Below are 16,066 nucleotides of genomic sequence, written 5' to 3'. Positions count from 1 at the left end.
AATTTGCTACACCGATCCTCTCTACTCCTGTACGTGGAAGTTCCCGATATTAGCATTTGAATAAAGCTCGCAACTCGGAATCAATGGCGTAAGATTCGGCACAGCCCTCGCTAAATATACGCTCGGAATATTTTATTAACATAACCCCTCTGGCCTCTATTCCATAACACTACCTATAATATAAATCAATAATAACCTATATACGTAGAAGATGCGAGTAATATAATTAAGTAACAGTATGATGATTTAATGTACAAGTTAGGAAGTATGAAAAGAAATAGAACAAGTGTAAATTAAAAATTTATAACACCCCCGACAAATGAAGGTTACAGTAACTAGAAAAGAGCTGATAACTTTCAAACGGCTAAACCGATTTTCTTGGTTTATAGCTAAGAACACTCTCGATCAAGCCACCTTTCAAACAAAAAAAAACTAAATTAAAATCGGTCCATTCGTTTAGGAGCTACGATGCCACAGACAGATACACAGATACACACGTCAAACTTATAACACCCGTCTTTTTGGGTCGGGGCTTAAAATTGAGTCTAATAATATTATATCCAAAACTGACTAGCTTCACTAGTCAGTTTTGTTTCGTTTTTGTTTTTACTTTATTATTTATGTTATCTACCTATTTTCTGTTCTTTTTCTATGTACCTTCTTTTCCCGACTATTGTGTGTTTTAATTCTGTGTTAACTTTTCTTTGGAGACTGTTGTGGTGTGTGTGTTTTGTATTTGTTTTGTTTATTGTTTATTGTTAATACTGTGTCTCCAAAAAAAAAAAAAAAAAAAATATCAACAATTACGCGGGTCATAGAAGTCGTACCTTTATCGGTCCAGGACTTGTTAGCAAGGTTGCACTTGACAGCGTCGCAGACTGACAGCTTCGCCCCGGAGTCTCCGACTGGTAGCGACCGCGCCTTCGTCCCTATCATAATGACCCGTGTAAATATTGATATAGTCACCATCACTAAAGTTGACATGTCGTAACTAAAAAAAAAATAAGTAACACGACTGCCCTGCCAAAAAACTAAAACAAGTGTAAATTAAAAATTTATAACACCCCCGACAAGTGAAGGTTACAGTAACTGAAAAAGAGCTGATAACTTTCAAACGGCCAAACCGATTTTCTTAGATTATGGCTAAGAACACTCTCGATCAAGCCACCTTTCAAACAAAAAAAAAACTAAATTAAAATTGGTTCATTAGTTTAGGAGCTACGATGCCACAAACAGATACTAAGATACACGCGTCAAACTTATAACACCCCTATTTTTGGGTGCAGTGGTAAGCGCTGTGGTCTTATTAGTGGGAGGTTCCGAGTTCGATTCCTGGCCCCCTGCCAGGAATCGAACTTTGGAATTTCATGATTTCTAAATTTCTGGTCTGGTCTGATGGGAGGCTTCTGTCGTAGCTAGTTACGACCCTACTGGCAAAAGCCGTGCGGCCAAGTGATTTAGCGTTCCGCTACTATACCTACCTGTAGAAACCAAATGAGTATGGGTTCAATGAAAACTGCCATACCCCTTCCAGGTTAGCCCGATCCATCTTGGACTGCATTATCACTTACCAGTTTTCGCAATTAAAACTGCGCAGGCAAGAGAGCGTGTAGCCGGAGCACAAGGCAGAACAAGCCTATATTTCAAGCGCAACTCATAACATCCTACATAAACCAAACCTGCAGAGTATTCCGAAAGACCAGTCTATTTTATCAACTTTAGTGACTAAGCTATGCTTATTAAATCTATGATAAAATGCAAGTGTTATTACTCAAACATCATGACATACAAGAAACATGTTGTGGTTCCTTGTAGACATTATTTCCTAAATTCTTTATTTCATATTTATTTAGGTAGGTACTATACGAAAAAAGTATTTTTATGAAAAATAATAATAATTAAAACCACTATGTTAAGAAAAACATACAACAGACAAAAAGCGTTCACGAAATCCAATTTGTAATCAAATTAAACTGTCATTTTGTAAATGAAGATAATAGTTTTGTTGTTAAACTTTTGCGGGACTGCATAATATGTCATTTATTTACGTACCTACTGTAAAATTTAAACGGTTTTTACATTGAGTTTATAACCAATATGTTTTTTTTTAAATAAATAGTTTTTGTTTTACTACGTATATCTACTTATTTAAAATTTTAAAACAAAAGTTTAAAAAGCGATTTTAAAAATAGAGGAACAATAGTCAAAACAATCATGTAAAATGTGGCCAAGACTCACAAGTTCATAATGCTTTCACTGTTAAAAAGTTATGAGATCTCTAGTAGAGCCAAGCCCCTAGCTAGCTTAGAATTGCGCTGCCCATGGGACCTATCCCAAGTCCAAAGTATATAGCTCTTAAATGCTCTTGAGTATATCACATTTATAACAATAAAGAACAAATAACTCTACTTACAAGCTCTGATTTTACAAACCCTAAATCTTGGTTAAAAAAGGACGGCTTGGCCGTTTAATGTTCGTGGTACTTTTATCTGATATGACATTTAAGCCCGGAATAGCTTGTGCGACAATCATGAAGTATAATAAAAATTAGTAATTGTCGAACAAACTATTTCTTTGACCTTAATATAATATGTTATGTCATGTAATAGTTTCACGAACATTAAACGGCCAAGCCGTACTTTTTTAACCAAGATTTAGGGTTTGTAAAATCAGAGCTTGTAAGTAGAGTTATTTGTTCTTTATTGTTATAAATGTGATATACTCAAGAGCATTTAAGAGCTATATACTTTGGACTTGGGATAGGTCCCATGGGCAGCGCAATTCTAAGCTAGCTAGGGGCTTGGCTCTACTAGAGATCTCATAACTTTTTAACAGTGAAAGCATTATGAACTTGTGAGTCTTGGCCACATTTTACATGAAATGTTTTGGTGGGATTTCATATCTTTTTGGCAGGTGCCCTAGATTTTTTTTTGGATCTATTTTTTGTAGGTACCTACATCATTTTCATGGCCCGCTCTCTATCGTTACCTCTTTTTTTAAAAGCTTTTATTCCACTTCCAATGTATGTAACTATGTTTGTTTGGGTGGAATCTTGCAACTCAATTTTAAAGCAGATATATCAAATTTCAGTCTTTTAGGACTTTAGGAAACACATTTTTTAAATGTACAGACTAGGAAAAGTTTATTTTCCTGTTGTTTGAATGAAATCCCTAGCCTACATACCAAATTTCAGTCTTCTAGGACTTAGGGAAGTACTTTAGAACTTTTGACTAGAGGGGTTTTGAATGGCAATAAATCTGAAACCATAACAGGTAGACAATTGATACTTGGTACGTTTGATAAGTCTGTTAAGGACATATTATCCTGAAAATATCAGCATTCTAGCGATAGACTTTACAAATAATTTGCTTCCCCCATACGTGGGAGTAGAGGGGGAAAATTTTGAATTTCTTAATTTTCCTGTAGTTTGTATGCAATTTCTAGTGTACACACCAAATTTCAGTCTTCTAGGACTTCGGGAAGTACCCTAGAATTACAGACTAGAAGTTTTGACTGTCAATAAATCTGAAACTATAAAAGCTAGACAATTGATACTCAATGCGTTTAATAAATCTGCCCAGGACATCTTATCCTGAAAATATCAGCATTCTAGCGACAGAATTTACAGATTGGCTTCACCCATAAGAGGCGTAGAGGGGGGGCATTTCCAATTTCTTAATTTTCCTGTAGTTTGTAGTCAATTTCTAGTCTACATACCAAATTTCAGTCTTCTAGGACTTCGGGAAGTACCTTCGAGGTTTTGAGTAGAGGTTTTGATGATCATCAGTGAGGGACGAAATCGGCGTATTTTAGGTATCAATAAATCTGTAACCATAAAAGCTAGATATTTGATACTTGGTATATTTGGTAAATTTGCTGAGGACACCTTATACTGAAAATTTCAGCTTTCTAGCGTCATCCAGACCGAAGTTATGACGGGTCGAAAATACGGCGAAACACTTCGAGAAAAAGGTACGTAGCGCCCCGGCCGCCGTTTGGCTCGTCTTGGCGGGGGCACTGCCGTGCCCCCTGATTTCTTTAATAATATTTTAATAAGTATGTACATTGTACACATTTTTTACTCACCATCAGATTTTGCGTCTTCCGGTAAGTTACCTGTAAAAATAAAAATTAAGTATTAATATTAAAACTCTTTAAAAAAACAGTTACCACATTGCTATATTTTTTTTCTATTTTATTTGCAGTAGGTATCTAAATGATTGTATTTGGAATTGTTACAAAGTTATAAAAGTATCCTTATCCAATTTTTCTTTTAAGCGTAGAAATAGATTTTTTGTAGATTAATTTTCTTAACCAAAGAATAAGAATCTTCAAAAACTTAAATCTATACAAATAAAGTCACGAGCATTTCATAGACGGTAATCACTTAACATCAAGAGAACCGTCTGTTCAACAACTTGTTATTTTTCTTTAAAAAATATATTTCTTTTATATGTATAATATCATCACTGGTTTCTTATAAGAGGCATGCATTCTTATAAATGGAGGCGACGCCAGTAGATTGCAAAATGGCGTTGTTACGCAAAATGAGTGCGTCGTTAGCATGCACGCTTCGAACTTTGTTGTTGTAAATTGAACACGGGCATAACAAGCTGAACATGGTTGTAAAGAATGTTCTGGAACTATTAATCATAAGGTTGCAAGCTAGCTATCTCTATAGATATATACTATTTTTTCCATGAAGTTAAACCACATCGAAAATAGGGGGCCCCAAATAAATCAATCTATCTTCTATAACTTTCAGGTGCAATGGCCATCGCCATTTTGAAGTTACAAACCAATAAGTAAATTGAAGATTTCTTTTTCTGCTTATTTTTTACGTAGTAAAAGCTACAGGTATATTTCTGTAGCAATCTTCTAGTCATATTATATGGCGTATATAATTCGTGTCCAATCGGTAATCAGTAAGACAGAAGATAATAAAAACATATTATGAGAGTAGGAGAGATAGAGCTCTACAAAATGTGAACCAAGTTTCACTTTAGATACGTAGTTATGTAACAAATCTATTTCGTTTTTAGCTGTTATAATATTATCATTGGTGTCTTATAAGACGAATGCTTTCTTATAAGAGGCATGCATTCTTATAAATGGAGGCGACGTCGGTAAATTGCAAAGCGGCGTTGTTACGCAAATGAGTAGTCGTTAGCATGCACGCTTTGAACTTTGTTGTTGTAAATCGAATGCGAGCATAACAAGCCGAGCTGGGTTATAAAGAATGTTCTGGAACTAATAATAATGGGCCGCCAACTAATAAGTATGCTTCATAATAAATTCTAACTCAAACGTTGCTATAGAAATATTCAATAATTATGCAATAAATATAGCAGAAAGTAGGGAAATCTCAAATATTATTTGTACTTATATTATGTAACTAATATTTGGCATTTCCCTACTTTTCTGCTATTTGAGATTTTCATGAAACTAATATTTTTGAATACTGAATATCTGGAATAGGTATAGTGGAATGGATATAGTTGAATATCTGGAACTCATAGTAGGTGGATTACTTCGTTGTTCCCATTCACTACAGAATCCGGTGTTTGACAACTTGTCCAATCAGTATCTTTTTATCAAACGTCAAAACACAGTAGGCTAGCTTCTATGAAATACTGGCATGTGACGTCACAATAATTTGACGTCCTTTTTTAGTTTAATCGATAATTTAAAATAGTTATTACTCTTAAAACTAACAAAGGATGGGGATTTAACATATTTTGGAAGACCCTTTATTTAATTATTACAGAAATATTTATTATTGACACAGGCAAATCCCCTATTCCGTTCACGGTGTTTCTCTCGGGAAGAAATTCTGTTCTTATCCAAAACGAAGGATTATAGTTGGCGGCTTGCTTTCGGAAAGTTATACTTAATATTGTGTTCAGCATTTCACATATTTATGCAGGTTGATGGATTGGATTGGATTGGAAATTGCAAGGAAATTGGCACAATTCACGACAGTTATGAAACTCCTAACAAAACCTCGAGGCTTCACCTGTATCTAATAAAAATATAAATCTACGCGGACGAAGTCGCGGACATCCTCTAGTACCTAATATTTGAGATTTTGATTCAGGATCAAACCGAGAAGTTCCTCGTTCTGATTCACTCTGACATTGGTGCAAAGTGGCATACAGGAATGAAAGCCAATTTCAGTGTCAAAGAGGAAGCAATTTCTGAGCCAGCAAAGTAATTAAGATACTTGTATGGTAAAATAAAGGAATTCGAGCCCTACAAAGTCATAAAAGCCAGACATATTGCCACCGTCAGGGCGTAATTCGTAGTGTAGTGAATAGGATTCGGTAGCCAACGCTTGCGCCACTCAGTGCGACGCATCGAGGGAGAATGCTTTTATTTCATGTACGCCTGGTAGCATTAAATTGATATAAATATCAGCATCATAATCAACCCATCGCTGGCCCACTACTGAGGACAGGTCTCCTCTCAGAATGAGAAAAGTTTAGGCCATAGTCTGCTACGCTGGTTCAGTGCAAATTGGCAGACTTCTCACACCTTTGACAATATTCTAGAGAACTCTCAGGCTTGCAGGTTTCCTCAAGATGTTTCCCTTCTAAATTGGAGGCGGATGTTCTAACCACTAGGCTATTACCGTTTTTGCTCCACGCGTTCCTGAGAAAAGGGGTCTTGATAGACCTGGGTTGATAGACAGACGGACAGCGAAATATCTAATCCTCCCTTCACTCTTTTGAGGTACGCAAGTCTAAATAAATGCTTTACAAGTGAGTGAAGGTTACAGAAACTAGAAAAGAGCTAATAACTTTCATACGGCTGAACTGATTTTCTTGGATTATAGCTAAAAACACTCTCGATCAAGCCACCTTTCAAAAAAAACAACTAAATTAAAATCGGTTCATTAGTTTAGGAGCTACGGTGCCACAGATAGATACACAGATACACACGTCAAACTTATAACACCCCTCTTTTTGGTTCGGGGGTAAAAACTACGCTAAAAAGTAATTCCAGCTCTATAAAGTCATAAAAGTCAGACATATGATATTGCCACCGTCATGACGTAATTCGTAGTAAATAGGATTCACTAGCCCGTGACGCAGCGAAGCGCAGCGGGGCAGCGGGCGTGACGTCATTCCCTAGCGCTACTGTTACGAGGGCGTGTACGCCACTCAGCGCGACGCGTCGAGGGTGAATGCCTTTATTTCATGTTCGCCTGGTAGCATTGAACTGTGATAGATATCATCATCATACAACCCATCGCTGGTGCACTACTGAGCACAGGTCTTCTCTCAGAATAAGAAGGGTTTAGGCCAGAATCCGCCACGCTGGCTCAGTGCAAATTAGCAGACTTCACACACCTTTGACAGTATTATAGAGAACTCTCAGACATGCAGGTTGCCTCACGATGTTTCCCTTCACCGATACATTAATTAATTGCTTAAAACCATCGGTGCTTAAAACGAACTTAACTCTGAAAAATTAGGGGTATCAAACTCTCAACCTCCCGAATAGACGGCCAATGTAATCATTCATCAAATTATCAGTCTTTATCACCGCTGATGATAACTAACTCGACGCGGTGACGTGTGTATCTGTGTATCTGTCTGTGGCATCGTAGCTTCTAAGCTAATGAACCGATTTTAATTTAGTTTTTTTTGTTTGAAAGGTGGCTTGATCGACAGTGTTCTTAGCTATAAACCAAGAAAATCGGTTCAGCCGTTTGAAAGTTATCAGCTCTTTTCTAGTTACTGTAACCTTCACTTGTCGGGGGTGTTATTTTTTAATTTACACTTGTAATAGATAGATGGTCAATGCAACGAAATACTCTGTTTCTTCCTTTTGGGGTACGGAAGCCTAAAAAACTACACTAAAAATGTACCTACCTAGTACTTGCCTGGTAGAGATTGCTCTAAGCAAAAAGGCCGCCTTTGCACACAATAGTTTTTTCTGTTTTTCTTCTTTCTGTGTTGTATTCCTTTACATGTGTTTTTTGTGTGCAATAAAGTCTTTCTATCTATCTATCTACCTAATTCCAGCTCTACAAAGTCATAAAAGTCAGACATATTGCCATCAGTCGTCACGGCGTGGGCGTAATTCGTAGTAAATAGGATTCGCTAGCGACGCAGCGAACCGCGGCGGGCAGCGGGCGTGAGGCGCAAGCACGCGTGACGTCATTCGCGAGCGCGAATGTCGAGGACGTGTACGCCACTCAGCGCGACGCGTCGAGGGTGAATGCCTTTATTTTATGTTCGCCTGGTAGCTTTGAACTGTGACAGACATATGAAATTGAAAAAAACCCAGCCAAGTGTGAATCGAACTCGCGCAACGAGGGTTGCGAGCTCTGGAAAGATAGTGTGATTGTATTGCTTAATCTCCGATTGCAAAAGTTAGTTTGTAATCACTGATTAACTACAAATGAACGATTTTCGGATTTCCTCTTTACTTGTGCCGTGGAACCTTGCTGGTTGCTTCTTGATTCCATTCTAGATCAATGGGATCAGGAGGTAGCGCGCCGTGTTCTGGGCGCGCTTCTGAGACGGTGGAAGCAGCCAGCCTAGCGATGGGACCCGTCCGCTTGGCGGCGGGTCAAGACCTGGCGGGAGTGCGGTGAATACTACCTTAGTGATACCCGCGCAACCGCCAGTCCTTTGAGGAACAAACACAGGTTTTAGTGGGTGCAAGCCCCACATAACCTCTCCGTTTTCCGGGACGGAAGGATGGGTATGCGCTAGGCATTTCCTGTGTATAAAAAAAAAAGATCAATGGTATGTAATTCGTAAAACTGTGGTACTTAACAGGGCTCCTAAAACTGTGGTAATAGGGCTCCTTTGGGAACGGAAACCTAAAGTAAAACCTATTAAAAATTATCACAATGGTCCAATATAACTATATCAAATTTATCGTAAGTATCTTTGTATAGCAGCTAAGATCAATCGACTGCATATACAGCACGTTCCACGTGATCGCTCGAACGCTTGGATTTCCATGTGGAATGCATTCCCATGCAAATTGTTGAACAAGATGGCATGCAAAGCAAGATGACAGATGCATACGTTTGATACCGCATTGCTTTGTATTACATGCAAACTATTCAATAGTGTACATTCCATACATGCTTTTTTTAACCCCCGACCCAAAAAGAGGGGTGTTATAAGTTTGACGTGTGTATCTGTGTATCTATTTATCTGTGTATCGTAGCTCCTAAACGAATGGACCGATTTCAATTTAGTTTTGTTTTGTTTTGTTTGAAAGGTGGCTTGATCGAGAGTGTTCTTAGCTATAATTGAAGAAAATCGGTTCAGCCGATTGAAAGTTATCAGCTCTTTTCTAGTTTTCTTATAGAGGTTTTTGTGTCAGAGGTTTCTTAAATTTTAAGTTATCAAGTATAACTTTCAATATATATTTTAAACTTTTGTGGCAAGCCTAAATTGAGTGTGGTATTTATTCGATTATAAAATACTAGCTGACGCCCGCGACTTCGTCCGCGTGGATTTAGGTTTTTCGAAATCCCGTGGGAACTCTTTGGTTTTTCGGGATTAAAAGTGGCCTATGTGCTAATCCAGGATATTATCTATCTCCGTTCCGAATTTTAGCCAAATTCGTCCAGTAGTTTTTGCGTGAAGGAGTAACAAACACACACACACACACACACACACACACACACACACACACACACACACACACACACACACACACACATACGAATTTTCGCCTTTATAATATTAGTGTGAAGTGTGATAGTGTGATAGTGTGATTACACCCATTCCCACAGATAAACCGATTTTCCTGAGGCGGAGCGTAGGAGTTGCAAGTCTATTACGATTTTTAACTAGCCTATCGTGTTAATCGCCGATTTTTTGTAACTAAAACTAATTACTTAAATAATAAGTGCACATACTTGTATGTGCATAATAGTTGTACACTATAAAGTAATATCTGCTTTGATGATAGCTTATCTCTACTGTATGTAGAGATTCGACCGGAGGAACTATTTTATTATAGCTGATAAAAAATAAGCTCTATAAGAAAACCCCCGCCCCGGCTTCGATTGGAAGGAATACCAAAAATCGGGTTTTATTGCAGATGTACAAACCTGTACCATACTAAGAAAATAATCAACTTAGTGGGATCTTTCAAAGAAAACCTACTCTATATTGCATTGTGGTTGTACAAGTCCGATCCTTTTATTTAAGCTAAATATTATATAGATAAGCTATATCATATTTTTTTAAGCTAAATATTATATAGATATAAGCTATAAAATACTACGATGAATTTCTAACTTTCGCATTCACAGTCAAAATCTATACAAAAAAGTACTTGGTAACAAGTGTAAATTAAAAATTTATAACACCCCCGACAAGTGAAGGTTACAGTAACTGGAAAAGAGCTGATAACTTTCAAACGGCTGAACCGATTTTCTTGGATTATAGCAGCTAAGAACACTCTTCATCAAGCCACCTTTCAAACAAAAAAAAAACTAAATTAAAATCGGTTCATTAGTTTAGGAGCTACGATGCCACAGGCAGATACACAGATACCCCTCTTTTGGGTCGGGGGTTAAAAATCCAATTATGTTCTACATAAAGATCGATAATAAACGAACACCCGTCTTACATTCTAAGCTCAATTCATTGTTTCATAATCGATTAGATTATACGAGAGATCCCAAAGCGCGGTCTCACGGACGGGAAATTTACATGTTGAATGCATTCGCATGCAAATTATTGAACAAGATAACACACAGAGCGTGCCGAGACGATGCGTTATCCCTTCTGCAGGGTTATGCTGTATCTCAGTGGCACACTAATTTCGTGAAAATTTCTAATAATTAAATGTCAAACTCAAATTTTCTATTCGCTAACGTCAGTTTTTAACCAAGATGACGTCATAGACAATGACTCTCGATCATAGCCATTAATGGGATGGAATAGAAACCGGAAATGCTTTTTCACGTATGTTTTCGTATCGATAGTTTTTAAAACTCTATTCACTAAGCAAAAATGACAGTTTGTAGTTAGAAACTTTATTAGGTGGCTACGATCGTTTTAACAACTAGTCGGGACCAGTGTTTTGCGACTCGCCACTATAATCCGTCCGTTTTATAGAGGTAATAATTTTTTAGCAATCTCAACGAATGTAGGGATGTTTTAATTTCGAAGGATTTTTATTAATTACAAATCGGCTGAATTCCGCTCGGTTTTTCAGAAAAATATATTATAATAAAAAATTGATACCTAGTACCTAGGTACTTACCCTATTAGTTGTAAAAAGGTAAGTAATATAAAGTAAGGTTGGTTGGTCGGAGTTAAATTATTGTTATTTTGTAAGCAAGTAGGTACTATATTTTGTGGTTATGTTAATGTTGTAGATAATAATTAAAAAAAAATATGGCTCGTGCCGTATTGATGGGGCTTGCTGAAGAGCAGCGCCAACAAAAGGCGCTACGGGTCCACAGGCGCAGGCTGCGCGATATGTATAACCCAATGGAGCTGCCAGAAACAGAGTTCATTGCAAACTTTCGTTTGAGCAAGGCTGGCTACCAGCAGGTGTTAGAGGAACTCGGGCCTCACCTCCAAGCCGCTCGACGAAGGACAGCTGTTCGCATTGAACTAAAAATAAGTCTCATGTAGGTACTAAAGTACCTATTTTCTATCTTTGTACCTATTCTACTCCCTTTACAACCTCTCGCACTGCCAAGGGTCACTGGTAGAGATCTCTTATAGAGTGCTTCCCTGTCCACTTTTACTTTCTTTGTCTCTTAATTGTTACAACTTTCTGGTACAAAATAAAATAACAAATAAAAATAAAATTCTGATATTTATATTGAGGAAGAAAATATTGAGATTAATTTAACACAAAAATTGGATTTTATATTTATTGCAGATCCTAGCAGCTCTGCATTTTTATGCCACGGGTACATATCAGCGCCCAATGGGGACATCTATCTTCAATACGATGTCCCAACCATGTTTTAGCCGATGTCTACGTGAGGTAACCGATGCACTCAATGCTCGGGAAGTACTCACTAAGTACATAAAGTTTCAAGAAGTCGACTTGATATATTTATAATTTGGAAATCATTCACGATAGTTGAAACGCTGAAAATATCCATTATATTATGGCACACTATGTAACTATAAAGTTGTCATTATATATTAACATAGCTAGAAGGTTTTTTCAGGTATAGAGACGTCGATTATTTCAGGGATGAAGAGCAGAGTAACCAACAAAGTTCAACAAGTGGTGAAGCTGAAGTGGTAATGCTTTAATTCTCAGTGTCTCTACGTGATCAAATCAGAAACAAGGAGATCTGTTGAAGAAGCAGAGTAGAAAAATGGAAGATGAAACAAATTCTGCCATAGAAGACAGTAGAAATTAATAATTCTTAACTGTAAATGATGTCTACTATTTAAATTCATTATATGGTACATAATATACCGAAAGGAGATTGGCTAAGTTGAAACCAGCTATTTTAAAAACCATACAGATTCACAAATCATTTAACTTTTATAAATTTTTTCAAAGTATTTTTCTGAGTAAACACCATATTTTTAGAAGTTGGAAATCTATAGAACAACATAAACAAACTTGATAAGATATGTAGGTAGGTACTTCTTTTACATTAAAATAGTAATTAAATAAACCAAATAAACTCTAACTTAACAATAAAAGGAACTTTGTTTTCATTACAAATATTCCTGTAATAATACCTAGTAATAATCACAATCATTATAGGATATGTAGGTACTTCTTTTACATTAAAATATTCTTTTACATTAAAACTGATGTAATGTCAAATGTCCATAGATAATAATTAAAAACTAGTCGAAGTCGTACAATTTAAAAAGTCTTACATTTCTACTACGCTACCTGTCAGGCAGAGATATTTAATTTGGCCATATAAAGTCGATAAAATACGCTACTATGTTAATGTTGGCCAACTGCCAAGTGTTAGATACTCGTAATTAGTTAGCCACGCATTCGATACGGAATAGAAAAACACGTGACCTAAATTTCATGGATTTCTAACTGGACTCAGTGTCTAACGAAAACTTTCAAAGATACAGAATAGCCATGCTGGTACTACTGTACCATATTATGGAAAATATCGGAATAAGTTCCGCGCCATTTTGTAGCACTATTTTTAGAGAATTATCACACTATCACATCACACTTCACACTAATATTATGAAGGCGAAAGTTTGTGTGTATGTGTGTGTGTGTATGTTTGTTACTCCTTCATGCAAAAACTACTAGACGGATTTGGCTGAAATTTGGAATGGAAATAGTAATATCCTGGATATGCACATAGGCTACTTTTTATTCCGGAAAATCAAAGAGTTCCCACGGGATTTAGAAAAACCTAAATCCACGCGGGCCAATTCTGACCATCAAAAGGAGAACTACCTACTTTGAATAAATGATTTTGAGTTTTGAGTTTTGAAAGCTGTAATAGAGTTCATATTTTGACTAGCTGATCCACCCTTCGCTAAAGTGGGATTTCTAAAAATAAGTGAGAGGGTAGAATTTTCAAAAATCCAGAAACACGTACCTATCTAGCTAGTTCTTCATTGTACTGTCATTTCAAGTTTCTAAACTTAGCTATAGTTAGCAAAGAAAGAAAAACATTATTTCTTTAATTCACACATTGCATCTTATAACTATAGTTGGCTATCAGGTTTAGGTTAGAAGAAAATGTGTTGTTTGTTGGTTTGTTCTTCAATAGAGAAATAATAGAGAAACGAATCAGCTTGATATTTTGCATGGGTATCTATATTAAAGACCTGGAGAATGGCATACGTAGGCTACTTTTTATGCCAGAAAATCAAAGAGTTCCCACGGGATGTTTAAAAACCTAACGCGGACGAAGTTGCGGGCATCAGCTAATTACTATTATGAAATCACAAGAATATAAAACCACTAGAAATATTAAAGCGCAATAAAGTTTTAAAACACAGCGGTGAATTCTGATGAAATCTCGAAAAGCCGTAAAAGTATAAAGTAAACGCAACCGGGAGTGGAAATGGTTATTGCCAGGCTGACGTACGGGCCCCGCAGGATATCCTGGAGGAGCTTTTTATGCAACTCGGTGAATTTTCATGGGCACACTAGAAATATTCACCGCATATGATAGTGTTTGAGGGAATAAATATGGTTTTATGGATAGACAGTACGGAATGTTGGCAGACAAAATCACGCAAATGTGTGGCTTTTTTTGCTGATGAGACGGGGATAGGGCAAACCTTCTTAAAATACCCAATCTCTTTGGAGAGAGCTATATATGAGTGTGTCTGGTATGAATAAAGAGTCGAAATCTTGTTCTCATATTCGAGTTGTATGCGGAAGGATCTAGGATCCATCGCATTATTATCCTAAAAAACTACCATCACGTAGTTAGTGGACAAGGATCACGACCCGCAGCAATGAGGAATACATTCTCCCACAGAGAGAAAAATAACACAGATTGAAATGTCGTAATTAGAAAAAACGACTGGCGAAAATGCTGGAAAATGGCGCCATACATCCACCATACAGCCAGTGTAACTTACACTCAAATCATTCAGGCATAAAGTTATGGTGGAATAAAGAAGCTCACATACCTACATGAATCCTGAAAACTAACACTGTTATTTTTGGACAGATAAAGAAGCGGATGCGGCATTAAGCAATCGCAGCCTTTAAATTGTGCAACATACAAGCTGAGTTTATATTCCTGCACCAATATAACATTTCACCACTTGATACAACTCGTTACTCGCCGTATTACGTCGAGTGTCGTCGAGTGTTGTCGAGTGTTAATAAATATTTAATGTACAGAAATTGCCCAGTTACAGTTTCATTATAAGTATAGGTTTTATGAAATCGTACATTCATTTTATTTTTATTTTACTATGCGGAGCTGTTTTTAATTTAATTTTTATTTTGGTACAACATCGTATTATAATCCAAGTAAATATTCACTGCAATTATAATGTAACGTTTCACCACTTGATACAGATCGTTACGCGCCACGTCACATCAAGTGTCGTTTGGTGTCGTCGAGTGTTTATAACTGCTTTAACTGGCTTTTTCCAAACCGTATGTTTGTTGTGCGAGTAACGGATTTATTTCACTCTTTATTCGACTTTATGTCACTGTTCTGTGTGTATATTAATGCTTGTACTGTTCAATATGATTATCACGAGTCATTATGACTATTCGTTATTATGATGTATATCAAAATGATGAATCATGAAGTTAACTTGAGGCTACTTTACTTGGTATGCTGTTTTAATTAGCTTTCTTATCGTTATAATCAAAATCATTATCATGATTATTATCATTAACATTTTATAAAGAGTTTATAAGATTGGACGTTTTTATAGGTTGTTGATTTCATTTAATTTTTTGAATTTTGTGTAACATATTTTATAATCCAAGTCAATATTCACTGCACAAATATAACATTTCACCACTTGATACAACTCGTTACGCACCGCGTCACGTTGAGTGTCGTCGAGTGTTGTCGAGTGTTAATAACTGCTTTAACTGGGATTTTCCAAACCATCTGTTTACTTTGCTAGTAATGGAGTTGTTTCACTTTTTATTTGACTCTTACGTTACTCCACCTTAGCTTTATGCAGCCTTAAAAGAGCCATTTAATCCTGACATTTTTCATCATTATTTTCATGGCTGTAATATAATCATCAACATCTTTTATTGGCTTTAATGTCGCTCTTTGTAGCCTTGATGTAGCTAAAAATGCCATTCATTCTCACATTTTTCATCGACATTTTAATTCAACCATCAACTTCTTCATCATAAGTTTTTTGGATAAGGGGATGAATCATGAACTTAAGTTAGGATGCTTTGTTCATCCATCTTACTCATCATTATAATCACAACCATCATCACAATATAATCACACTACTATCTACTTTTTATCCCGGAAAATCAAAGAGTTCCCACGGGATTTCGAAAAACCTAAATCCACGCGGGCGAAGTCGCGGGCATCGGCTAGTATGTTATAATAACTAGTTCATGAAATCGTACGTTTATTTTGTTTTTACAGGACTTTGTGGAGCTGTTT

The 16,066-nt window shown here is 36.6% G+C and overlaps 1 protein-coding gene across 15 annotated transcripts in view; it reads right to left on the bottom strand.

Annotated features, from left to right (window-relative positions):
- Window positions 1-16,066, bottom strand: part of LOC123881043 (disintegrin and metalloproteinase domain-containing protein 22) — a 407,047-nt gene that overhangs the window by 244,618 nt on the left and 146,363 nt on the right. For 13 of the 15 annotated variants that reach the window (XM_045929573.1, XM_045929577.1, XM_045929582.1 and 10 more), the window contains 2 exons: window positions 4,087-4,116; window positions 828-929 (listed from right to left, as the gene is read on the bottom strand). In XM_045929573.1, the coding sequence (XP_045785529.1) occupies window positions 828-929; window positions 4,087-4,116 (132 nt within the window). The remainder of the gene's footprint in view (window positions 1-827; window positions 930-4,086; window positions 4,117-16,066) is intronic. The other 2 variants (XM_045929579.1, XM_045929585.1) reach the window with 1 other exon arrangement.

The sequence above is a fragment of the Maniola jurtina genome, chromosome 3 (genome assembly GCF_905333055.1).
Source record: "Maniola jurtina chromosome 3, ilManJurt1.1, whole genome shotgun sequence".
NCBI lineage: Eukaryota > Metazoa > Arthropoda > Insecta > Lepidoptera > Nymphalidae > Maniola > Maniola jurtina.
This window is presented reverse-complemented; position numbering and strand designations above follow the sequence as displayed.